Consider the following 26,493-nt stretch of genomic DNA (forward strand, 5'->3'; position numbering starts at 1 on the left):
CGTGAAAGGCTATTGTCCACGCCTGATATTGTGGCATGTGCACGGTGTTGCTAGAAACACTTCCCTTCACACTGGGTCCCTTGGCGCGGCTCTGGGCTGTAGCTCCAGCACTGGGCAGGAGCATTCCCAGCCCGCCGGGAAGATGGCTTCAAGGGACGTGGTTTTTTTCCCTTTTTGGCTCACCTCTGCCCTCCTCGCTCTGAGACAACTAGCAGTGGGTGCGCAAAAGGCTATCTTCCACACCAGATATTGAGGCATTTGCACAGCCCTTTCCTGCCGCGCTTCACTGTGTGGTTCTCGCTGCCGTATCTGCAGCAACTTTTTGGTTTTTTTAAAAAAGAACTAGTCCGCCTCCAAACGCCAACCCATGGTTTCCCCACACTGCAGCGTGGCTGCCGGACATTCAGCAGGCTTACTCACTCATTTCGGAACGCAGACTCCCAGTTTCACCAAGTTCGTGGTCCTTGTGGATTTAGCAGACCTTGTCCAGCTGGAGCATTGCTGGAACTTGGTGTTCTGGGTCACTTTCTGGCCACTATCTAGTATTTTTCATGGAGGTGTTTTTTTGCCCTGTCTCTCCTAGCTGCCATCTTAGGTTCTTCTCTGGGCTGCTTTTGAAACGTAATTCAACTGTATTGTAGAAAATAGACTAGAGAGGATCATGAGTTAATATGAAGAGATCTTTTAGGAGGCTGTTTACAGTAATTCAGGTACATTGGGGACATTACAACTAGGAGGTGGCAATGGAGATGGTTACAGATATTTAGGAGATGGAATCCTTAGGATTTAGTGATGTCTTAAATATGTGGGGTGATGGAGCACATATTAGGGATGATACCCATATTTCTGGCTTGGGCATTTGTCATGTCAAAATTTTAAATTTGAATGTGTCGTGTACAGCACTTGATACTTTTTTTATTTAAAGAGCACATCTAACATTTATACAGTGTGGAAAAGAATAAGATATTTAGTGCTTTTTATCATGGTTACTTCAACTTTTTTTCATGCTGTAGATATTGCATCACCATATTGCCTCAGTAGAGAAACTCGCTTTGACTACTTCTGGATGCCCGCTTGTGATTCAGTGCAAGAACTTCAGGATTGTCCATTTCATTGTTCCCAGGGAGAGAGATTGCCATGATATTTACAACTCTTTGCTACAACTGTCAAAGCAAGGTATTGCTCTTAGAGTTCAACACTTACATGCTTAATTTTGAGATGGGTAACTAAAGATATTCCATTTAACGTCTCATTCTTGCTGTTTTGTACTTTGTTACTCTTATTATCAGGTTCCTGTGCACCCTATGCCATATAATATGGCCTAGAACTAATTAGAAACTACTGATCTGAGTTATAACCATGGTGTCCAAAGAAAGGGCAATGAGAATAAGGAGAAAGTAGAGCATTTACACAGACTTAAGAAACCTCAAATTTATATTAATGTTTTCAGAGCCTGTTGATGGCTAATAGCACAACTCTTTTTTTTTTTTTTTTTTTTTAAAGTGAGTATTCCACAATCAGGGGGAATGACTTGGAAACTGATATTATTAAACAAAAAGTTAAGGAAGGTGTTCTAGTTTGCTAATGCTGACGGAATGCAAAACACCAGAAATGGATTAACTTTTATAAAAGGGGGTTTATTTGGTTACACAGTTACAGTCTTAAGGCCATAAAATATCCAAGGTAACACATTAGCAATCGGGTACCTTCACTGGAGGATGGCCAATAATGTCCGGAAAACCTGTTAGCTGGGAAGGCACGTGGCTGGCATCTGCTCCAAAGTTATGGTTTCAAAATGGCTTTCTCCCGGGTGTTCCTCTCTAGGCTGCAGTTCCTCAAAAATGTCACTCTTAGTTGCACTTGGGATATTTGTCCTCTCTCAGCTTCTCCGGAGCAAGAGTCTGCTTTCAACAGCCGTCTTCAAACTGTCTCTCATCTGCAGCTCCTGTGCTTTCTTCAAAGTGTCCCTCTTGGCTGTAGCTCCTCTTCAAAACATCAGTTTCAGCTGCACTGAGTTCGTTCTGTTTGTCAGCTCATTTATATGGCTCCACTGATCAAGGCCCACCCTGAATGGGCGGGGCCATGCCTCCATGGAAATTATCTCATCAGAGTTATCACCTACAGTTGGGTGGGGTGCATTTCCATGCAAACAACCTAATCCAAACGTTCCAACTTAATCCCCACTAATATGTCTGCCCCACAAGATTGCATCAAAGAATATGGCTTTTTTGGGGGGGCATAATATATTCAAACTGGCACAGAAGGTTAAGTTTCCTGGTAGCAGTGAGACTAGTATATTTAATTGTTTAGAGAGATGAGCAGAGGGAAAAGAGAGGGTGAATCCTATTTTAGTAGAGGTAGGATTGAGAGGGACATAGGCCCTAATGAGGAATCTTCTCAATAGGCTTTGTTCCATGACAAGACTGAAATTGCATAGGTCTCTTGAGGGAAACAAGGCAAACTGGTTACTGAATGTTACTGTGTCTCCCTTTTTTGTTGTTGTTGAACACACGCATACAAAAGATGAGCCTGTGGAGTGATGTAGGCTCAGGTCTGTGTTCACTCTTCTGACACATAAAGCTTGTAGCATTTATCCCATCATCCCACGTTAAGCCAGATTTTAAAGTCAAGAATAGTCAAGATGGTTTCGTAACTATCATCGTTCAAAAGTAAGTGCTCTCTTGAGCTCTGTTCAACTATTGCCATTTTTGTCCAACAGTGTTCTATAGGAATATATAATGCAATTTTATGTTCTATATGCCAGCTCAGGGTTTTTTTTTTAAATTACAGCATTACACTTGACATTTTATATTTCATTTGGGAAAAGTGGTAAGGGGAAGTGTCTATTTGTGTTTTAAAATTTTTACTTTTAAAGAAAAGGAAATACCACAATGAGAACTTACCATGTAAGTGACTGTATTATTTACTAGTTTAAGTTTTGGTGGTGACATTAATTGAATCTCAGTGATATGTGTGCCTTTAAAAATCATTTGCATCAAAGAACTGAGAAATTTAGATTCAAGTACTTTTAGGTATTAGCCATCTCTTTGAAGATTTTAAAGAAAAATGGGGGATATAATTGAAGTTACTTTTATATATAGTGTATTATGTCCCATAAGTTGTATTTCAGTATTTATGTATTTTATATGCTGTAGCAAAATATGAAGATCTATATGCGTTTTCTTATAATCCCAAACAAAATGATTCTGAACGACGACGAGGCTGGCAGCTCATTGACCTTGCCGAAGACTATAAGAGGATGGGAGTACCAAATTCAAACTGGCAGTTGTCTGATGCAAACCGCGAATACAAGGTAATTTAGCATCCTTTTGGAGAAATTCAGAGATGCTTATAGTAGCAATCTGTCCATGTATTACTGCTATGTAATGTTTTTGCATTTAGTATTTTTTAAAAGGTGTTTTTTGCCTCATGGCTTATGACTATATGTGTAGCATGGTTATATTTTATTTGATATTTACAGATTTGCGAAACTTATCCCAGAGAACTTTATGTTCCCCGAATTGCAAGCAAACCAATAATTGTTGGCAGTTCCAAGTTTCGGAGCAAAGGGAGATTCCCAGTTCTTTCATACTATCATCAAGAAAAGAAGGTAGGAAACTTTTCTTTTTCTTTTATAAATGTATTTGCCTTCTTCAGGTTTAAGTAACTAAAAAATAACACTAATTTTTATATTAAAAGCTCATTATTATAATGTTGCTAATAGGAAAGTGCTGGCTTTTCCCTTAATTACATTTTTGAAATTTTAAAACAGAACTACCCTGAAATACAGAGACTTTCATACGTTCTTCTCATCTTCGCTTCCCTTCCCTCCCTTCTTTCTAGTAGTGACTTTGAAAATAATGGAATTAGTAACTGATAGGTTCTTCTTCCTTCCCTGTGGTTCTCTTTTGGTCCTTATTGTATCTGGGGAAACCAAATAGTTTTGATAAGGCAGCCATTGAGAAAAGGGAATCAGGGGCATTCCAGGTTCCCATTTCCATAGCAAGCTCTTCAAATCTGAAATATTTTGCAATATGAAGAGGTGGAGGAAGCAGCTTTATACTGAAATCTGATAACAGGAGTTGCTCATTACCTTTGTAGCTTACTAACTGAAGGCCTGAAAGTACTGTATGGTAAATGTTTTATGTGCACAAAATCCTCATAGTAACTTTATAAAGTAGGTTTTGTTGTTAGCTGTAAGTTTCAAATGGGGAAACTAAAGTTGAGAGAGGGGAAATCCCTTTTCTTCCTGAGGGGAGGTGTTCAATGCCATTTCTGACTCCCAGTCCTTTGTCTGTGACCTGATTTTTTTCTCTAGATGCTTTTAGAGTCTTCTTTCTTTTCTTCTGAAAATTCACAGTGATTTGCCTTCGCATGTCTTTTTAAACTCATGTCTCTCAGTTTGGGGAAGTTGCTTCTCTATATGTCTTTGGTAACTTCCTCTCTTTATTTTCTTTCTGCTTTTTAAAAAAATTATGTTATTTGGCAATTGGGGTTCCTAGCATAATCCTTCATTTTTCTCAACTTTACTGTTTTCCATCTCTATATTTTCTGGACGAGTTCCTTAACTTTATCTCTAATTTATCTCTTAGATCTTTTATTTTTTGCTATAGTGTTTTTAATATCCAACAGCTCTTTCCTATTTTCTGGATTTAGTTTTAGACGGTTTTCTCTTCTTGGACGTGGTATGTTCTCTTAGTTCTCTGAAGATGATAGAGTTTTTTTTTTTTTTTTTTTTTTTAAGAATTCTTGTACTCCCCACATGAATTATGTTTGCTCAAGTTCATTTTTCTCTGTTTATTTTGTTTTTTGCATTTCACATCTCTCAAATACCTGATCCTTGGCTGGCCTCATATTTAAGCCTGAGGCACTACAATGCTCTTCAGAACTTTGTGTGCACGAGTGATCCCTATCATTGGATTTTATCTGTTGTATGAGTTGTTGCCCTTAGAGAGGTATCCTCTCATTGTTTCCCCAGTGTGGGTAATAAGTCTGCCCATGAGCCAAATGGGGGAAGAGGGAGGGGAGGGTCTCACCCCGTGTTTTGTAGGCTTTACTTCATCCTCCCTGGCTTCTGGTCCAGAGCTTTGCCCCTGCCTCAGAGTGCCTGCTGTCCAGAGCCTTCAGGTTAATCCTCTTCATAGAACAAACATTGTCTCCAGGGTGAGGGGACTTCTGAGGGTCTTCACTGCTCCTGGGACAGTTATTCAGCCACTTCATATGTGTTCAGTCGTACCCCAACTCGGGCCTCAGAGGTACTACGTTCTGAGCTTTTCTGGGATTCTGCTGCTTCAAATACTTTGCTTTTGATTGACTTACAGGGGATGGCTGCTTTCTGTGCTTTGCTAAATCTTGTCGATCTGTTTTCCTCTCCCCAGGTTTTATTGTTCTCTCTCCTCTGTTGTCTCCTTTTCCATTTTCTTAGTCCTTTTGGTTTTATACATTTGAAATTTCTTTATTAGAACTTTAGTTGGGTTTGGAAGGGAACAGAGCATGTTTAATTGGCAGTGTTTAAACATATTTTCCTAATCTGCTTTTCATGACTAATTCATGGGGAGATTACCTGGTTATGGCCTCTTTTTTCCAGTTTTTAAACTGGAAAGCTGGGCTGAAAGTATTCAGTGCCCTTCTCAATAGCAATCAGGAAGTAGGCCTGAAAATAATTTAATAAAGTAATCCCCACTTTCTTCTACTTTTTATTAAATTTTCTTGGTTTTCTTTTGTGTGCAAATTTAAAGTGTACAAGCTGGTATATGAATGAGTTAAGTTGGAGTTGGCATGGATGAGATTGGAGAAAAAGCATATGAGTTTAAATCTTTTTATTTTAAATTATTTGCTGTGATTTAAAGTCTTGAGTTCCCATTCTGCTTAGTTTACTGACTTAGTTACTGCTCTCCAATTTCTGTGAGTTTCTGTATATTAAAAAAAATTCTCACATTTAACAAAAAAGTATTGAATGCCTACTTTAATACCTACTCCATGTGCCAGGCAATGATAAAAAGAAGTTTTATTCTCAAGAGCTTAAGTCTAATAACCATTTACTGGAAAACTTCCCAATGCACCTAATGGCACCTGGCACAGAGTTGCTGCTCATTAAATGTTTGTGAAATATTTAATGCAGATGTGGAAGGCAAGTTTTATCATTATTTCATAATAAAAACATTAAGTCTATCCTTAACATTCTCTTTTTCAAGGCATTTAGTTTAGTTCATTGAATTTTTCTTAAGCTCTGTTATTTTAGATCTATTTTTACTTGAAAGTTGTTCTAGGTTCTCTACCTATAAATTGTGGGCCCCACTTTTCTTATATTTAGTTATTGATTATAATAGAAAAATGACCAAATGTTGACTACAAAGCAAACATTACTTTGTTTTTACTTTTTATACTAGTTATGTGCCCTTTCATACCAATTCTTATGTCTGCATGAAGACAAATTATTCACTGTGATTTTGCTCCCCCCTTCAGTTTTTTTCTCTTCCAGTGGGTAGCATCCTTTATTTGAATTTATTGGATTTCAAGTTATTCACTCTGTCCACTGTATCAGTTTGTTTTAGTCATACTTAGTTTTCCTCAAAAGATCTTGTTTTCTATTTTATCATCTAGGTTATTGAAAAAAAAGTTTCCCATGGTTAGTGTCAAAACAATTATCATGGGACATGTATTTGCCTTTATATATATATGCTCTGATAAAATATTCCAAATGCTTTCAAACATTTATGTATCTTCCTAACAGTTGTTTGGTTGTAAACCAGTGTTTCTCAACCTGAGTACTAGTAACATTTGGGACTGGATAGTTCTTTGTTGTGGGGGTCTGTGCTGTGATTGTAGGATGTTTAGCAGCATCCTTAGCTTCTACCCCAATAAGATGCCAGTAGCACCTCTCCTCTAAGTTGTGATGACTAAAATGCCTCCAGATGTTGCCAAACATCCTTGTGGAGCAGGGAGAGGGGAGGGAATCACTGGGGAGGGAGAGAAAACCTCTGGTCTAAACTAAATATGGAAATTATTTATAAACTTGCCTCATATCTAATTCAGCCATCTACTACTTTTTATAGATATTCTTGCCCTTCTGGATTGACTATATTTTAACCCAAATTTGAGTTGAAGTCCATTTTTCTCATTTTCTGTCTCGTTTTATTATAAAGATTGCTGAGTTTTAGTCCTTTACACTCAAATTAGAGAGGAAAACATTTGTAAAGTAAAAGTTCAAATGTTGCCACTTAAAAAAAGATCGTATTCTATTTGTAATGACTAATTCCTTACTTGAACTTGAGTTGAAAGAATCCTGTAATCTAAGTAGAGCTCAAAATGCAAGTATCTTAACAATAGTTTTCTTGATAGAGAATTGTCTAGGTGCTGCTTCTTAGGACCTGAGATTTTTTTCCATCCAACTAGGTAAGGAAGTGTTTAGGTTTCTTGGGAGAAGAGAACGTTGGAAGCTCTTAGGGAGTATCAAGATATTGAAATAGTATTTAATTCAAACAGTATTTAAAAGTTAATGCCCTCTAATTGTCCTGCCAACTTTTAAACAGAGGGCATATTTGATTTAACATTTGTGTGTCTGTGTATGTATGTGTGTTTTCTTTTTAGCATTTTTTGACACCTGTCTGGATAATCTGTTTTCTGTCTTTTTCAAATTAGGCTGCCATTTGTCGGTGTAGTCAACCACTGTCAGGATTCAGTGCCAGGTGCCTGGAGGATGAACATTTGCTTCAAGCTATTAGTAAAGCCAATCCAGTCAATTGTTATATGTATGTCATGGATACTAGGCCCAAAGTAAGTATATGGAATGCTGTAAAGTATTTAGCATTATTACTTTAATTAACAGGAGTATCTGAATTCCGAATTTTAAATGAACTGAGGCCAATGCTATTAAGGAAATCATTGAAATTATTTTAATTCTTTATGGAAATGAATTGACATTTTTAATGTTGTTGCAAGTAATTGTCTTATATTTGGCATTCCTGTTGATATTTCTTTTTTGAAGGGTGGCATAGTCACAGCCTTGTGTTTTTTTAGTGGATTTTCTAAGATGCATGTATAGAAACCTCTTTGTTGCTGAGAAATGATGATGGTCATTGTTTACATGTATTTGTGGTAGTGGAGGCCTTTATAATCATCAGGACAGTGGTTTACTGAATAGGCCAGTTTTCAAATTGTTGTACATGTAATTAAGGTCAAATACAAAGAAGCATTTCAGGGTTTAAGGAAAGATTAAGTTATAAATGATAGCTTAACTGGGCATATGTAAGGTTTAATGTGTAGAAAAATGCTTCTAGTGTTTTTGGGTGAGGGATTCAGTTTGCAGTGCTTTTCAGCTATCTCCCACTGTAGCCACTAGCTGATGGAATCGATTATACAGGTCCACAACTCCTTATCCCAAATTCATAGGCATTCTTACATTTTGTAATTCAGAACTTTTCCGATTTTAAAAAGTAACACAGTGTGTATATTGTGATCAAACATTGATATTCTGAATTGAAACAGATGAGTGTTTTCACTAAGTGGGGGTAAATAAAGAGTAAACACAGCTTCACATGAGGTTTTGCTGCCAAGTGAGTTTTGGAGCCAAATCTTAGAAAAAGCTTTTGGGTCTTATACCTTTTTAATTTTGTTTTCTTTACATCCAGTAAAATTCATCCGTTTTAATGTATAGTTCTGTGTGTTTTGACAAATATATACGTTCATGTAACCACCACCACCACCACCACCACCACAATCAAGTTATAAATTAGTACCATCAACATCCCAGAATTCCTTCTTGACCTCTTGCCTCTCCCCTCCCCATCCTGCCCTGTCAACTGCTGATCTGTTTGCTACCCTTATAGTTTTACCTTTTCAAGAGTGTCATGTAAATTGAATCATACGGTATGTAGTCTTTTGTGTCTGAGTTCATTTAGTTAGCATAATTCATTTGAGAATCATTTGTTGTTGTTGCATGTATCAGTAGTTCAACAGAGAGATGGAAACTATATGAAATAATCAAATGGAAATTCTAGAAACTTAAAAAAAAAACCAAAAACAGGCTTATCAGTAGACTCAGCCCAGCTGAGGAAATAATCAATAAACTGAAGATGGGTCAAGAGAAATGAATTAACTAAAGTGCAAAGGGAAGCAGAAGTAAAAACAAAACAGATCAGAGCATCCAAGAGCTGTGTAACAGTATCAAATGGTCTAACATGTAATTACAATCCTAGAAAGAGACAAGTTGAAAGAGATATTTGAAGTGATAGTTGCCAAGAATTTTCTAAAAAGTAATGAAAGACGTCAAACCACAGATCCCAAAACCAAAATAAATACAAAGCGATACTTAAAAAAAAAAAAAAAAAAAAAGAGAGCGAGAGATATTCAGACTGCTGAAAGCCAAAGAGAAAGAGAATATCTTAAAGGTATCTAGAAGGAAAAAAGACAGGCTACATACAGGAAAACAAGAAGATGTGAGGCAATGTACTTCTGTTAGGATCTTTAAAGAGAGTAACAAACAGCAACTACTCCTGCCCTATTTATTCTCTGATACTTTCTTTGCTGCTTTCTGTTGTTATCTGAGGGGTGGTGAGAACCTTGGATTCTAAAGTGGCACACTGGTATGTGTGTACATACACTGTTGTAAAATGCCAATTGCAGTCCTTTAAAGGATACCAACTTAGGAGACCAATTTCCCAGTAACCTAGAATGGTCATCTCTTATGTCTTCTCATATATATTCACATATATATATATATTTAGGAAAACTGAATTTTATATTGGGAACTCTTGATTGTATGTAAGTCTTGTTATTATGAAGAAATACTAAATAGTGTGTGTGTTGTTGAAAATTCTACTCTTTGTAGAATTTTTAATTTGCAGAATACTTTGTGTTAAATAATGGATCTAAATTGGAAACATTTAAGAAAATGAAGAAAGCAGAGAATGAGTTCACTTAGGAAACACTGAGCATGAAAATGATAAATGTTGAACAGGAAATGCTTGTTCTGTTAGACATCTATATTGTAAGGTCAAATTCTTATCAGGACAGATGTCAGAATCCCCCCACCCCCCACCCCCCTTTTTTTTATAAACACCGTTAAACAACCAATTCATATAGGATCCTGAAACTAACGTAATTAAAATCCTCAATGATAATAGCTAACATTACTTTTAATTTTCATTATAGCATCGCATGCAGAGCTGGTGGGCTACACAAAAGGACATTGGCAGAATTATAGTGAGGATTTCTTCAAAAATCTGGAATGATGAGAAAATAAGAGAAAGCGATGAGAGAAAGCGAGTGAGCGATATAGAACACAAACTATTTTAGGCAGCTTTGTGAAAGGAATGGTAGTTGTTTGAGAAGTAATTCTCATCATTATGCAGCCTCATGAGACAAAAGAAAATGGGGAAAACTGAAGATGAAATTAATTTGAATAAATTAAGTATTAACATTAGAAAGGATATCTTTACATTTGATAATCTTTTATTTTGTTTAAAGTAAAAGATTTCTTGGGAATCAAGAGTGTTGGTGACATCTCCCATTAGAAAAATCTTTGTTTTACTTCTTTGTATAATCTGGGTTGATTAACAAGTTTGAGCTATTTTTAGGTAATATTAGATATAAAAGGTGATTGTAATGCAGGACTTCTGAAGATGAGATGTGAGGGTGATTTGTTTCTTAGGATCTAATATTTCTTATTTGTATAATTGTCTTCTACACAGAAGAAGTATTTTTGATTGTTGTATTTGTCAAGTAGTAATAATATGGAAGCATTTTAAATATGTAACTCTTAATTTTACTTTAGTCAAGTGGTGATGGTGAACAACCAGTGAGTCAGTGGATATAATGTAACTGTACTTGTTACCAATCTGGAGCCCTAATCCACTAAATGAGAAGCTACCTTTTCTTTCAGTTTAGATTCTGTTTCATCCAAGGTCATAAGAATATTTAGTAAATTGCTAATTAAATACATATAAAATCCTGGTCTGAAACAATTGAAGATGCCAAATCCTAAGTGAAACTCTGGTGATATTTGGCCTAATAACCACAGATCATGGGCCTACAGGTAGTCTCTTTTCTCCTTAGAGACCAGTTAATTTTGGGCCCAGCTCTTAGAGGTTTATCAGGATTAGAGGATTGTATGCTTTACTATATACTGAATGGGCTCCAGTCATCTCTAATATGAAGGACCTCAAGTAATCTAAGGCATATTTTAGATCTGATTTTCAAGGTCCCTGTGGCTTTCTGAATGATACAGCACCCCAGGCTTGTTCTGTAGTTAATCTCATAGATTCATTCTGTAAAAGAAAAGCTCCCCAGGTCTGTTCACTTCTGAATCATTTAGGATTTGGATAGACAACCTTTCTTTGTACTTGTGAATGATTACAAACATACGGAAAATTGACTAAAAACATAAATGAATTAGCTTTATGAATTATTTATGGGGAATTTCCTACCTGGACCTTTCCATTATATAGCACTCATATTGTTACTTTGTAGTATCCTTCTTTACTATTAACAACATATTGAATTTTTCTTATTAAAAAATGGTAGCTTATTCAGTTTTGATAAATTCCTTTAAACTTTCTGCTAGCTGAATTATGGTTTACGTAGTGCTTTCATGACATTTTGAGAAGCTAATTTAAAGGTTAAAGGTAATTTGTCTCTAAATTCCTGAAATTTTTAATTTTAGCTGAATGCAATAGCCAACAGAGCAGCTGGAAAAGGTTATGAAAATGAAGACAACTATTCTAATATTAGATTTCAGTTTGTTGGAATTGAAAATATTCATGTCATGAGGTCCAGCCTTCAGAAATTATTGGAAGGTATGATTCCTACTTACCTTCTAGGAAGCTTTGTTCTATAGAATATAATATTAGTCACATGTAATTTAAAATGTTCTAGTAATCACCTGCAAAAAAGTACAAGGAAACAAACAAAATTAATTACAATACTGTATTTATTTAATTGATACATCAAGAATGTTCTTATTTCAACATGTAATGAATATAAATTAGTAAAGAGATATTTTATTGTTTTTAAATGAGTTTTCAAAATCCAGCGTCAATTTGGAGTAGCCTAGCTACATTCAAGTGGCTAATTAATTTATGATACTGTTCCATTTAAATATTAAGGTATCTTTGCAGTCATGGTATGGAATTTAAAAATTGAATTATCAGGCAATTTTTAGTTAAAAAGTTGGGTACAAAAATATTTTTTAAGGAGATTGGATTATATTTTTAAGCACAACTAATGAAAAGGCACTAAAAATTCATTATTGAGCTTTTAATAATATCTTTTCATTTATAGAGTCTTGCCTGTTTGTGTTGCCCTCATCTTCTCTTCCCCAAATTCACTTCCTAGAGATATCTTGAACAGAAGTGGAGACTCCAGCCCCATTCTAACTGAAGTGCTTTCCCTTCCTTTTCAGTCAGTGGTACCAGAGGGCTTTCTGTCAATGATTTCTACTCTGGTTTGGAGAGCTCTGGATGGCTTCGCCATATCAAAGCTGTTATGGATGCTGCAATCTTCTTGGCCAAAGTAATTTTTTATTTCTAATATTTGTGGGGTTTATAATGGTTGAGAAGAAGCAGATTTATCCTACTGGGTGCTGGCATCCATTTTAGTCAGATAACTTTTATTATGCTTTACTGCTGATGAGACTAACATTAATTTGATCTTCAAAAATATCACGTAGCACTTAATGTTGGAATTTAAAGAGAAATTGCAAAGTACTTTGAAACAGCACTTTTGGCTTTGTACTTTTTCGTGTGCTTTGTATTTTTATAGTTCTTCTGTTCTGTTTTGTTTTTTGGAAATAACACTTCAACAACGTTTTCATTGCAGCTGTAGCTGCAATGCTGTTGTAGAAGAGTTGTAGCTCTTTTTTTATAATGCAGTACTTGCTAGTATGGTTTTCGAGTAAGTAGGACTCATTGTCTGACCTGAAATAATAGTCTGCTAGAATGTAAGTATGTGATCTTTCTTTTCAGGCAATAATGGTTGAAAATGCAAGTGTGTTGGTGCATTGTTCTGATGGTTGGGATAGGACTTCCCAGGTTTGCTCCCTCGGCTCTCTTTTATTGGATTCCTACTATAGGACAATCAAAGGATTCATGGTAAGGATTTTTTTGAGTAAGCCAGTGGTTCTCAAATAGTAGTGATTTTACCCCCCAGGGGACATTTGGCAATATCTGGAGTCATTTTTTGGTTGTCAATACAGAAGGGAGAAGGGTGCAACTGGCACCTAGTGGGCAGAGGCCAGAGATGCTGCTAAACATCCTCCGTGCACAAGTCAGCCCCCCACCATAGAGAATTAGCTGCCCAAAGTTCAGTAGTCGGAGTTTGAGACGCTCAGAGTTAGACCAATTTCCATTTGTGCCACCTCATAGACAAATGTGTTAGGTTTAAGTTTTTTTTTTTTTCTTCTAAAATGTTTAAAGAGAAATATTTAGTGTTTTCTCCCTTGTTTTTATCTAATGTAAATCATACAATAAAATAAGGCATAAATAAGGGTACTTAAATATTATATTCTGGAGGAAACTTTCTATTTAAAATGCCTTCGTTTGTTAATTAATAGTAATGTGTCAGGAGGCATGTTTTAGAGCTGAAGATTAAATTTCTTGTTGAACAGATTTTCTGCTTTGTAAAAAATAAAGCCCTGGCTCCTATTTTTTTGTTTGTTTTTTTAACATATGAGCAGATTAACTTATGTTTCCAAGTTTTACTCTTAAATAAATCCGTTTGTTACTCTTAACTCATGAGGTGTAAAGTAAATGAAGAGATGTTAGAAAGTTTTTATTTGTCTGGCATTATTAAATACAGTTCCATCTTAGAGCAAGGGAAGGCTTAAAATCAGCAGGCCCCTTTCAGCACCATCATTTTGTGGTGCTAATATTTTGAATCTGGGACAGGCGAAATGGGAGTGCTGCTAATAAGAAAACAATGTTCAGCTTACCTTGAGAGTATAAGATAAGCAATATCTTTCTTTGCTACCTTTGGTTTTGTTTGCAAAACATCCAAATGAAATCATAGAATAAAATGATGAGGGACAATGAGAGAGCTTCCCAGGCAAAAGGAACAATGTGAATAACACATAGCACCTTTAGGTGACTACAGGTGTTTCCATTATGGATGGAATTCAGGATGTATGTTGGAGTGGGGACTTGGGTGCAGAGGACTATTTTGGGTTAAGGCCCAAGAAAAAGAAGTCTGGAACTAGAACTGCACCTTCTCTAGTTAGTGAGAAGCCATTAAAAGCCTTGAAACAGAGGAAATGGTAACTTGATTAGATCTGCTTTTTTAAAAAAAATTCAGTTTTATTGAGATGTATTCACATACCATACAGTCATCCATGGTGTACAATCAACTGTTCACAGTACCATCATATAGTTGTGCCTTCATCACCGCAATCCATTTTTCAACATTTTCTTTACACTAGAAAGAATAAAAATAAGAATAAAAAACAAAAGTAAAAAAGAACACCCAAATCATCCCCCCATCCCACTCCAATCTTCATTTAGTCCCTGTCCCCATTTTTCTACTCATGCATCCATACACTGGGTAAAGGGAGTGTGATCTACAAGGTTTTCAGTAGATCTGCTTTTTAAAAAGATAAGGTTTCGTGTTTTGTGGAAAACAGGGTATGGGAATGGATGCTGGAGACCAGTGCAGAAACTGTGATGAGAGAGAGAAAAGAGGTCCAGAACTAGTAGCACACAAATGGAGGGGAGATGATGGGTTCCGATGATGTTAAGGAATAAGCATCAGTAAGAATGGGTTGTGGATTGGCTGTGGGGATTAAGAGAGGGGGCGTCCTCTAGGCTGATACCCCAGTTCCTGAATCAGTTGCCAAGATGGATGGGACTGTTCTGCTCTTCGCTGACATAGCAGAGTAGCAGGTTTAATGAGAAAGATACTGAGCTAAGTACACGGGTTGTGGAAGAATGGTGGAAGGTCCAGAATCAAAGATGAGACTCCAATCCAAAAGTCATTCGCCCAAGGTGGCACAGAGAGCACCTAGGTGGGGAAGCTAGGGTTGAGTCCATGCAGTGTCCTCCAGAAACTGCCTTCTTAACCACTACAGTCTGTGGCCTTCTGCCCAGGTCAGGGAGATTGAGGAGAATATCAGAGGAGCTAAAAGTGGAAATTTTGACACTGCTAACAATGTGCTTGGTGATTATATAATAAAGTATAAAATATATTAAATACTAGGAAGATATGTTTAGATTACACTGAAAAAAATTAGAAACCAGTTCTGTGGTGTTGCTAAGTATATAAGCTGTGAAAGAAAAAACAGATGATGAAGAAAGGCAGTGTTTGGATTTGAAGATAAGCCCTACCATTTGTATTAGTCTATTTATAATTGTTTTTTAAGTATTGTGTAAGTAATGTACAAGTAAGCCAAAAGGTTTAAAACATCTCCTTCAGTCTACCACCTAGAGTTAATCACTGTTAACAAAATGTTTATATTTTTCTAGTCTTTTTTTAAATGCAAATGTCATTTTCATACTTACAAAAACTTAGATGTAATACTGCTTTATAACATGCACTTTTCACTTAAAATGTGATGAATGCAACTGAAATAATTTAAGTCACAAGAGCACTCTGTTTCTTTTTAGGTATCATTTTTTTTATTCTTTAACCCCAGCTCTACTCAGGTTCTGGCTATCTTTTGCTTGTAGTTTTTTTGGGTTTTGCATACGTAAATTAAAAGTGTACATGCTGTTTTTAAACTAGTGGGATTTAATCCATTCTAAAGGCAAAAATTGAAAGTCGTTGTAAAATGGATTTTACTATTTTCTCATTAAGGTTTTGATAGAAAAGGATTGGATTTCCTTTGGACATAAATTTTCAGAGAGGTGAGTCACAGCTATACATTTATATATTTTTAAAAATTAGTAAAAATAGTTTAGAATGCCAAAATATTTCTGTTCATAAACTTGCATGACCAGTGGGAGGTGAAAAGGCTATGGTTTTGTACTGTATTTTATATATGAACTCTGATTTAATTTTTTTGTCATTTCTTTCAATTCTAATAACTGCTCATTTTCGTGGCTATGTATTGCCTTCCTCTTTGGCTGGATTGCATTACGTAAAAGATAACAGGTCTTTTAAAGTTGTGGCTGTAAAACAATACAATAGTATAAATTATTTCAATAAAAACATTCAGTTCTTGTGTGCTAATGTAGCAGTGTTTTAGGATTGTTATTATTATTATTTGATATGTTTGTTTAGAAATATCTGCATAATGGACTCCTTTCAGAGGCATTTTTAAAAGTTTGTACTTTTTTGTGGGGCGGGTTAGGTGTGGCCATTTGGATGGTGACCCAAAGGAAGTATCACCAGTGTTTACTCAGTTTTTGGAATGTGTGTGGCATCTGACCGAACAGTTCCCACAAGCCTTTGAATTCAATGAAGGATTTCTTCTTCAGATCCATGAACATATTCATTCTTGCCAATTTGGAAACTTCCTTGCAAATTGTCAGAAGGAAAGAGAAGAACTCAAGTAAGATGATTTGATTGAAAAGGGTTTTTTTCTCCCCCTTCCTAGCTGAGGTCTAACAAATCATAATTAAACCTTGTAAAATATCCTGACAGTATGAAATAGAGTAGAACTTTATTGTAAAGATTTTATCTTCTATATTACCTAATCTAAGTTCCCTCTGAATATCCCCTATCCTCATATATATACTCCTATATAAATATACATTTTTTAACTTTTAAAATTTGTTTTGTGATATATAACGTACATACAGAGAGGTACATATAGCATGAGTGTGACTCTCAATACATCTTAACAAACGGATTCACCTATGTAACCAGCACCCAGAACAAGAAACATGATCAGCATTCTAACAGCCTCCCTCATGCTCCTTTCCTGCCTGAATATATATTTTAGAACAGTGAAATCTTCACATTATTTCATTTTTCAAGAAGTGTTGATAACTTGCTTCAAAGTGTGGTGAAGATTTAAAAACAGTTTATTTTGAGGTAAGATGAAACCTATAGCTTTCCTCATTTTCTAAACAAACAGTTCTTTGAGAAAAATAAATCATCCTGTGTTGGCTGTGATGTGTCTGTCCTTGAGTAGGATCCTAGGTGAGCTCTGAGACACCCTACTTGGCTCTAGTTCCCCTGTGCTCTCCTGACCAGTCTTTGATGGTAGGGGTGGCTGAATTTTAACATTAAGGGACATCTGGAATAAGGCCGAGAGGTCCAAGTTCTTTTTAAGTTTAGGTATCTTAGAGGAGGCAATAAGGAGCAATTATAGATTCTTGAACATAAAAGTGACATATTAGGGAAGCTAAATCTGGTGGCAGTTTGAGGCCATGAACCCTCAGTCCAACAGACTTGATGGCAGTACTGAGAGTATGTGGAAAATTCTAAAGATGTTGCAGGGAATAATGCATCAATAAAGATTATAATAGAGATGAACAATCAGAGAACATTAAAACTTTAGTTCTGTGCTATAGTAGTAATTCACAGTAGTTTAACATAATTTGGAGCAGGTGACTTTTCTCATAGTACAGAGATATGTTAGGAAAAACTCTTCTCAATTAATGCCGGACGTTCTCACAAATGGGAAGATGCTAACAAGCACTGACCTTTCCTAGTAGTCTCTCTCTAAGAACATGGCTATGGGTCATCCTAAGGTCATGGAAAAATGAGATGATTGTCCCTTTTTCTTTTCCTTTCTCATCATGTATCCCTACCCAGATTATATGTACATTTACTCCCTAAAACCCACCTACTGTTAGATTTGAAATGTAATTGGCATTTTTTACTCCTGAATAATGTCCTGATTTTGTCCTAATTCTCTTTTTGTACTCATTCACACTTAAATTTGCCCAGAATAGGAGTTAAGAGAACAAGGTCAAACAGGGCAATAGCTTAATTTCTTACTCACTGAATGTGCATGTGTTGATGTGAAATAGGTGTGACAGAGTACAAGTTTATGAAATTGGATAAGTTAAAAGAATCTCTTAAAGTGTGTGGTTATGAGAGAAAATGGTATACCTGTGTTGTGTTCAAGAGATATGGTCTTATTTATTACATGATTATGAGTGATAATGGAGAAAAGAAAATACAGAATTCAGAGACAAGGTGAGGTAAGACTGAATAGAAGGGAAAACTAAAACCTAAATCTACTTTGGAAACAATTGCTGATTTTTTAAAACTGAATGTTTAGTACTACTACTTTTTATCTATAGGAAAGATCTTTGTTTTTCTGATTACATTAAGGTTGGAGGAGAAGACTTATTCGCTGTGGCCATTTCTTTTGGATGACCAAAAGAAGTACTTAAACCCTCTCTACAGTTCCAAATCTCAGAGGTTTACAATTTTGGAGCCAAATACAGTGTCTTTCAATTTTAAGTAAGTTGGCAAGTTGTCATAATTGAAGCATTTATACTTGATTTTTCACAAACACAATTTATTGAAACCTTTTTTTTTTTTTTTTGTCATAAAGATTTTGGAGAGCCATGTACCACCAATTTGACCGAACATTGCATCCTAGGCAGTCTGTGTTTAACATAATTATGAACATGAATGAGCAGAATAAACAATTAGAGAAAGATATTAAAGACCTAGAATCTGTAAGTATTCTGAAATAATCTAATCTATTTGGAATATTCAATTAGTTTATATCCTTACTTGCATTGTCAGCATAAATCAATATATATAAAACCTCTTATTTTGGTAATGGATGGTGGTGATGGTAGCACAACATTGTGAACGCGATTAACAGCACAAATATATATCTGAATATCATTAAATGGGGAAATGTTAGATTGTATATATGATAAGGGAATAAATTAAAAAATAAAAAATCCGTAGAGCAACACTATACAAACTGAATCCTTGGTTAAACCATGGGCTTTAATTAATAGTATAATTATAAAAATGGGTTTTAACAAATGTACCATACCAGTGGAAAGTGTTGATGGTGGAATCTTGTATTTTATGCATGATTTTCTGTAAACCCGCAATTTCTCTAATAAAGAAAAAAAAAAGCCTAAAAGGGTATCTGTGGTATTTGTCTAAGGTATAAAGGGCAACAGACAGCATGAAACCCATGTGCCCTTCCCTCAGCTTAAGAAACGGCAGGTTTTAAAACTTTCCATGAAGGCTGACATAGTTCCTATGCTTCATTTTGTTCAACATCGTTTTGAAATTTACCCATATTGATTCATGTAGATTTAGTTCATCTGTTTTATTGATAAATACTTTCTATGGTGTTGTGTGAATATATCACAATCTGCTCATTCAGCTACCCACAAACATTGAAGTTGGTTTCAGTTTCAGAATTCCATGGTTACCCATGAAGTTGAATGTCTTTTCATGTATTTGTTGGTCATTTGGTTTTCCTTTTCTGAGAATGGCCTAGTCAAACTTTTGCTCATTTTTCTGTTGGCCTATTTGTATTTTTCTTGGTTTATGAGTTCTTTATATACCAGACACTAATTTGTCAGTTATATATATTTTGAATGGCTTTGTCTGGTCCATGCTTGTCTTTTCCAGTTTATTTATGGTATGTTTTGTTTAGATATTTTGAATTTTAATGTAGTCAAACTGATTAGTGTTTGTTTTGTGCTTTTTTATGTGTCTTGTTTAAGAAATCCCTCCCTACCCTAAGGCTTTTCCTATAATTTTTTCTTTGCTGTCATATAAAACAAAAACCAGTAAGGATGTATATCTTTTTAAAATCCTAGATACTTGTTAGAACTCCGTAAGACTGTCTCAGTCTATAGTTTAGGCAGAAGTGCTTCTTTGTCATCTTTTAGGTAAGGAAGTAATTGATTGCTTAGGTAAATTATAGGAGGATAGGTAAGTCCAATATTTAGGTAATACAAGAAGATAGTCTGAAGATCAGTCCAAGGATTTGAAGAGCATGATGCTGCTCTGTCAAAGAACACTTTTCAAATCTTCTGCTCTGTAAGGGGGAAAAAAGCTTTGTTGTGTTCTACAGCCTTTTGTGTTCTCTAGCAAACCATGGTAGAAAAACCATGTAAGAAAAAGCTCTTTATAGTCAATAGACCTTTACCTAAATAAGTTTGTGATAGTTATAATATACAGTTGTGATTTCAGGGTATGTCTCCCATTTATCTCTTTCATCATAAAATGTTTCCATGTTATGCTTTCTAGGTAATGTATGTCCTTTTCAAATGCAAAGGCCTAATGATCTTCTGTGGTCAAATCTGGCTGAATTGATTTTTTAAAAAAATAAATATAAACACAACTAAACATATTCATTTACCAAAGTTGTAATTAATTACAATTCTCAACCATGTTTTATTCATCCATACTATTTTATTAATTTTTTGAGATTTAATTTTGTCTCATTCATAAAAAGAACATTTGTAAACGCATGTTTGATTCTTCCAACTAACACACATTGACCATGTGGTATGTGCAATTAGTAATTTTTTTCAAATTTGGATTTGTTTTAGGTAATTAAGCAACGTAAAAATAAACAAACAGACGGAGAGATCACCAAGGAATTGTTAAATTCAGTTCATCCTGAATCACCTACTCTCAAAACTTCCTTGTGTTTTAAGGAGCAGACGCTGCTCCCTGTGAATGATGCTCTTCGAACCATAGAGGGCAGCACCACCGCAGATAATCGTTTCCGCGAGTATGCGGAAGAGTTTTCCAAACCGGAACCTGCCATTGTCAGCTTGGAGTATGGTGTGGCAAGAATGACCTGTTAGACTCGTGGAATATTTTCTGGATCGACTGTAATGCAGGAAAAAAAAAAAAAAAGGGATTCTTGTGAGGATGGTCTATGCCACATGACCAAAAAAGGAATTTGTCTAATAATGATCTTAGGGTTTAACAGTTGGTTCATAGTTGAAGAAAGGATAATAACTGCTCATCTGGGAGAAATAAGTCACTTTAATGGCAATTTTTGCAAGGAATGGCATTCAGTTCCATGAGAAATGAGTGATTTTTGAGGGATTTATTCAAAACACAATTTGCACTGTCTACTAGAATTGACATTTCTGTATGATTTATATGTTAATACAGCCAAACATGAATAACCTTCCTTAAAATATTTAATTGCAAGAAAAGAAAACTTGACACAATGGTCCCTTACTTAATAATTGACATGGCATGTACTTTCAGTTATGTAATGTAACTATGAATATCTACCTATTTTGCCTATTAGTGATGTTTAATGTTGAAGTGCCATGATAAGTATGTCTAAGAAAGCCTTAAAATAAATTTTCAGCTCCTCCTTTGCCGTTAACAGTTTTATAGCCTGGAGCAAGATGGTTTGGTTTGGTTTGATCTGGTCTGGTCTGGTTTGGTTTGCTTGGTTTTGATCAGCCTTGTTATGTTTGTAAAGAATTGCACTTTCATAACTGCAGGAGTTGCATGTTACAATACTCCCATATAAACATTTGCAGAAGTACACTATTTGGTACATGGTTAGCTGGTCCCACCTCTATATTCAAAATTAGTGAAAACTGAAGGTTTTATTCTAATTACAATTTCTTTAGTGCTACATACGATGGCATTCTTTATGGCTTAAATAGATTATTGATTTCTTGTACATGTATAAGCATATTTAACAGTCTTTTATATATGTTGATTCCTGTTTTGTGGTTGGCTTTATCCTTTGGTAACTATGTAAGTTTTAAGAGCTAATGCTCTAATACTGTTCTTAGAAACAATGAATTGTACACAATTTAAAAAAAAAACAAACAACTGCCTTATCTCTCAGTGAGTTGCTATTTCTAGAATATTTAACTTTCAGTTTACTCAGAAACTCCTGGGTAAAAAATTAAAGGGAAGCACAGATAGTTTAGATTTTGCTTGGTGGCATGAATTTTAAAGTGAAACATTTTTTCTTCTCTGTTAAATATAGAAGGAAAAAAAGGGAAAATTCAGGAATGCCTAATATAAAGTAAATTTTAACAAAAGCACCTTAAACTCTGGGAACAGTTTCATTTTGCCAGGTAATTCAACTGTCTATTCTATGTACTAGTGCATTTCTTTAAATTACAATAAAAATCGCATGCAATTGGCAGTATCACCAGCTGGCTTTAAAATGGGAGCTTTAATATGGGTGGCACTAGGTACAACGCAAGGGTACTAGGAAGTCTGCATAGGACCCTCGCACTTTTCCTTATTACTCCTATATCCGTTATATTATTTTGAACGTAAATAAACATCTTTTTTGAATGGAAAATAGCTTTATTGTATGAGAGCTATTTTTTCTATTTATTTTTCAGGGCTTTTCTGTGGCACATTATGTAATAGGAAAAATGCTTCTTTTTAAATAGTAACAGAAGTGCTCTGTAATATTCAGTTTGTGATTTAGCCAAGCCTATTTCCATTTTTAAGCATTGGGAGAGGAAACTTTTAATCTCTGTGACAACAAAGGAAAGCTTTTGTGCCTTGTTACTTGGTTCTGGTCACGGATTTTGGGTTTTGGAATCTTCCCTGGCAGACGTCTTGTATTCAACTCTTTGGTTTAACATCTCGATCTTCAACTTGAGACATATATCTGTGTTTATAGCACACACATGGACTGAGAAATCAGTTAACATCCTAAGTGACCTACAGGATATATGTTGGTAAAAAGCAGATTGTGTGTATGTCTTGTAAAATTGGATTTATGTTCAGAATGTTTGGGGATGTATAGCATGTAAATTATTTCATATATTTTTTAAAGGTAATTAAATGTTTGTGTTTAACTTTGAATGTTTTTCTTTTGGAGAAAAAACAATGAGATCACTTTGTGGTATTTTTTTTTTCACCTAAGTAAGTGGATCTGCATGTTATATTAATCATAACAAGGTGTAAAATTTGAGCAGTTCATTTTTCAAAAGATTGATGTTGATAAATAATGACTGTGAACAAAAATAATTTCCAAATCTTTAAAATAGGCATAGTGGGCTAAAAGTTTCAGCAGATATAGTTTGAAATGTTGTTAACTTTTCCTTTCACTCCTGTCATTTCCCAGTGTTACCATCAATATTTTCTTGTGCCCTTGCCACCTTGTTGATTGAAGGCAGGGTCGGATGAGAATGTGCATGCAAGGTGGAATTTCTGTCCAAAGGGAGGTCTGGATGAAAATGCAAGGGAGAAAATGACTGACAGAGAAGAGTACAACTTTATTTGGAGGTGTTTGAACAGGTGTCAAATGGTTAGCTAGGCTAGAAGTAGCTAAGGAATCTTGAATAAATAAAGACAAAGGGAAGTCTATATGCATTTTTAAATCTGGTGAGTAGCAGGGCATGATGATGGTGTCAGTCTAGCCTTTTTTGAAATTCTATTTTTTGCAAAAGGTCAACTTTAGAAAACTGAAAAATTTCCAGTTGGTATTCTCAGTGGGATGAAATGCTGATCTTCTGCAAAATGATATAGAGCAGCTGCCTACTTTTATCAGTGACATTGATCCATTTTCATTAGCCAAGTTTTAGTGACTTTGTTGAGTTTTCCATGTAGTTGTCCGATTGGCATTGGCACAATTGGTCCAATTAGCGAAATGTGGAGTCTTATTTTTAAAAGTATATAAAATTATAAGCTTTAGGAACTGCAAAAAAAAAAGGGCACTGAACACTGATAAACAGGCAAGGATGACTTTATTCAAGGCTGTTGCAATAGGGGAGAGAGACCAGATCTAAATCTGAATGCAACTCTACTGAAGCAGAGGGTGGAAGGGTCTTGAAGAGCTGGAGTGTAAACTAGTAGAAAAGTACTGGAAGACATTAAAGGGAGGTCAAGGTATGTCATCACATAGTGTTATCTCCTGTGTTGACTCTCAAGGCCAGGTGGAACAGGTTCCATCTGGATTCTGAAAGGGCCAGGGTGAGGGAGGTTAGGGGCCTTGGATCAGGGAGAAGGCTGTCTAAAATTTAGTCAAGCCAAGGGCAAGTTGAGGCTGTCTTGGTCAGAACTGATAACTAGAAAAAGGAGTCTATAATCTAGAGTGGTTAATTATATAAAAAAGAGTGTGTGTGTGTGTATATATGTGTATACACACACACACACACACACACACACATATATACACACCATTGTACTTGTCATCTACAAAAATTTAAAAAAAAGCAAAACAGTAATTCTTGCCAATTTTATAAGTAGTATTAGTACTACTCTAGTTATTTCCATGGAATTAAAAATCCTTTTGCCCAGCAACTTTTACAAAATTCTGGCATGTGTAATTGAAAGCAACTTTCAGAAGCTATTTAGTAATAAAATCTAAAACTCTAATCTTTGGGTTTCTGATTCAGTACTAAGTATGGATTGGGTCTCTGGAGAATTTAAAAAGCATTTGCATAGGAATAAGATATTTGCATTTAGCAGTATTTTGGATATTCTGATGCAAATGGATTGGGACTCACATTCAGAAACACTGCCCTAAATCACCCACTATGATCAGTAAGCATCTCTCTGTTCTTAAAGTGATGCAGAATTCCTCTTGTATAAAAAGCAATAGATGGGGGAGAATCAAACTTGGGAAATATTGTTATACAATATTTATTCCCCCCTTTTTTAAAGAAAACATGTGTATCATATTATACACATGGTTCTACACCTTGCTTTTTTCACTTAACAATGAATCTTGGAGATTACTCTGTATCACTACATACAAAGTTTGCTCTTTCTTTGTGGCTGCATAGTACTCCATTGCGTGGATTTTTATCAAACTAGTCTATTCAATTAATTTCCTGTTTTTAGACTTTTTATTATGCAACTATCCAAATGTTCACAAATGTAAGCTCTTAATATATCCATCCAGAGCCAATTATTAATGGCATTTTGCCAATCTTATTTCATCTGTTTTCCCCCTCTTTAAAACAAATGCTAGGCACACACATTTTATCCAAATAGTTCAGAATGTGTGTGTGTGTGTATAAATATACGTATTTTGTTAGATGTGGCAAAGACATTGTGACAATGGATAAAGCATATTGTGACATTGATGAACAAGGTCTAAATGTTGGTTTTCACTTTTTCATATGTTTAAGGTCATTGGCCTTTTTTCCTATGAATTGTCTGTTCATGTCTTGCCCTTGTTTCCAGTTTTTGTTTTTATTAAAACAACTTTATTGGGATATACTTTACATAACGTACAATTCATCCATTTAAACTGTACAATTCGATGGCTTTTAGTATATTCTCAGAGTTGTACTTCCGTCACCACATGCAATGTTATAACATTTCCCAAAAAGAGACCCCACACCCCTCATCCATCAATCCCAATCCCCCATCCTCACCAGCCTTGGGCAAACACTAATCTTTCAGTCACTAGAGATATGCCTATTCCAAACACATTGTTCTTTTTTTTTCTTTTCTTAGGAACTCTATGTTTTATGGATATTAATCCTTTATGATATGATATACAAATATTTTCCTAGCTTGTCATTTGTTTTTTGTGCTTTTTGCCATGTGGATGAGTTTATTTTTTAAGAGGTAGAATTTTATTACTCTTTCATCGCTTCTGTTTTGAGTCATAGGTAGACTTTTCCAATCCTAGTTATAAAGGAATTCACCCGTGTTCTTCTGGTACTTCACTAGTGCTTTATTCTCTGATCCATTTGGCATTTACTCTGGTGTATAGAAAGAAGTAGGAATCCAAATTTATCTTTTACCAAATGGCTATTCAGTTGTTGCAATCAGTTATTAAAGTTCATCTACTCAGTGATTTGAGATGTTTGCATTTATATAGCTCTGGATTTCCTTCTGGAGCTTTGGTGTATCTGTCTGTTTGTGTAGCACAGCTATACAGTTGCATTTATCAAGGCTTTATAGCATGTTTTAATATATGGTGGAGCTAGCCCTGCTCTTCATTTTCAAGGTTCTCTTGCTATTCTTTTTATTTTGCAACAGTTTTAACCTGCAGAAAAGTTGCAAGTACAGTACGAGGATCTTTTTTTCCGGAACCCTTTGAGAGGAGGATGCTGACATGATGCCCACATCCTTAAGTACTTGTAGTATATATTTCCTAGAAACAAGGGTACTTTCATAAAATCAAATACAACCATCAAAATTAGGAAATTACCAGCATTATCACTTTCTAATCCTTGGGTCCCATTTATATTTTCTAATTGTTCCCAGATTCACCTTTATTAAAAAAAAAAAAAAAATCTTGTCCAGAATCACATGTTGAATGTGGTTGTCAAGTCTCTTTAGCTTCTTGCATCAGGAACAGTTTCTCAGTGTTTCCTTGATTTTCATGATCAGTATACATCAGTTATTTTGTAGAAGGTCCCTCAACTTGGGTTTGTCTTTTTTTTTTTTAGATTAGATGCAGAACACACACACACACACACACACACACACACACACACACACACACCTTGTCTGGAATATAAAAAATTAATGCTGTATTATTTTCTTGCATCATGTCAGAATGGCACATGATTTCAATTTTTCAATTTTTTCTGTTACATTAAATAATGCTTATTTTGATCCCCTGATTAAAATGATCTACGCCAGGTTTCTTCACTGTAAAATTGCCTGTTTTAATTTGTAATTAATATTAATATTTTGTGGGAAAATTCTTTC

The 26,493-nt window shown here is 35.2% G+C and overlaps 1 protein-coding gene across 3 annotated transcripts in view; it reads left to right on the forward strand.

The window, feature by feature from the left end:
- MTMR6 (myotubularin related protein 6) overlaps positions 1–21,207 on the forward strand; it is a 55,798-nt gene extending 34,591 nt beyond the window's left edge. For 2 of the 3 annotated variants that reach the window (XM_037800064.1, XM_037800065.1), the window contains exons 3-14: positions 1,014–1,176; positions 3,156–3,313; positions 3,482–3,610; positions 7,642–7,776; positions 11,663–11,795; positions 12,401–12,510; positions 12,963–13,088; positions 15,781–15,830; positions 16,277–16,477; positions 18,214–18,345; positions 18,440–18,566; positions 20,421–21,207. In XM_037800064.1, coding sequence (XP_037655992.1) covers positions 1,014–1,176; positions 3,156–3,313; positions 3,482–3,610; positions 7,642–7,776; positions 11,663–11,795; positions 12,401–12,510; positions 12,963–13,088; positions 15,781–15,830; positions 16,277–16,477; positions 18,214–18,345; positions 18,440–18,566; positions 20,421–20,681 — 1,725 coding nt within the window. In that variant the 3' untranslated portion in view covers positions 20,682–21,207. Of the gene's footprint in view, positions 1–1,013; positions 1,177–3,155; positions 3,314–3,481; positions 3,611–7,641; positions 7,777–10,152; positions 10,267–11,662; positions 11,796–12,400; positions 12,511–12,962; positions 13,089–15,780; positions 15,831–16,276; positions 16,478–18,213; positions 18,346–18,439; positions 18,567–20,420 lie in introns of all 3 variants that reach the window. The other variant, XM_037800066.1, reaches the window with a different exon arrangement.
- The last annotated feature ends 5,286 nt before the right edge of the window (positions 21,208–26,493 follow it).

Source organism: Choloepus didactylus, chromosome 12 (genome assembly GCF_015220235.1).
Source record: "Choloepus didactylus isolate mChoDid1 chromosome 12, mChoDid1.pri, whole genome shotgun sequence".
NCBI classification, from domain to species: Eukaryota; Metazoa; Chordata; class Mammalia; order Pilosa; family Megalonychidae; genus Choloepus; species Choloepus didactylus.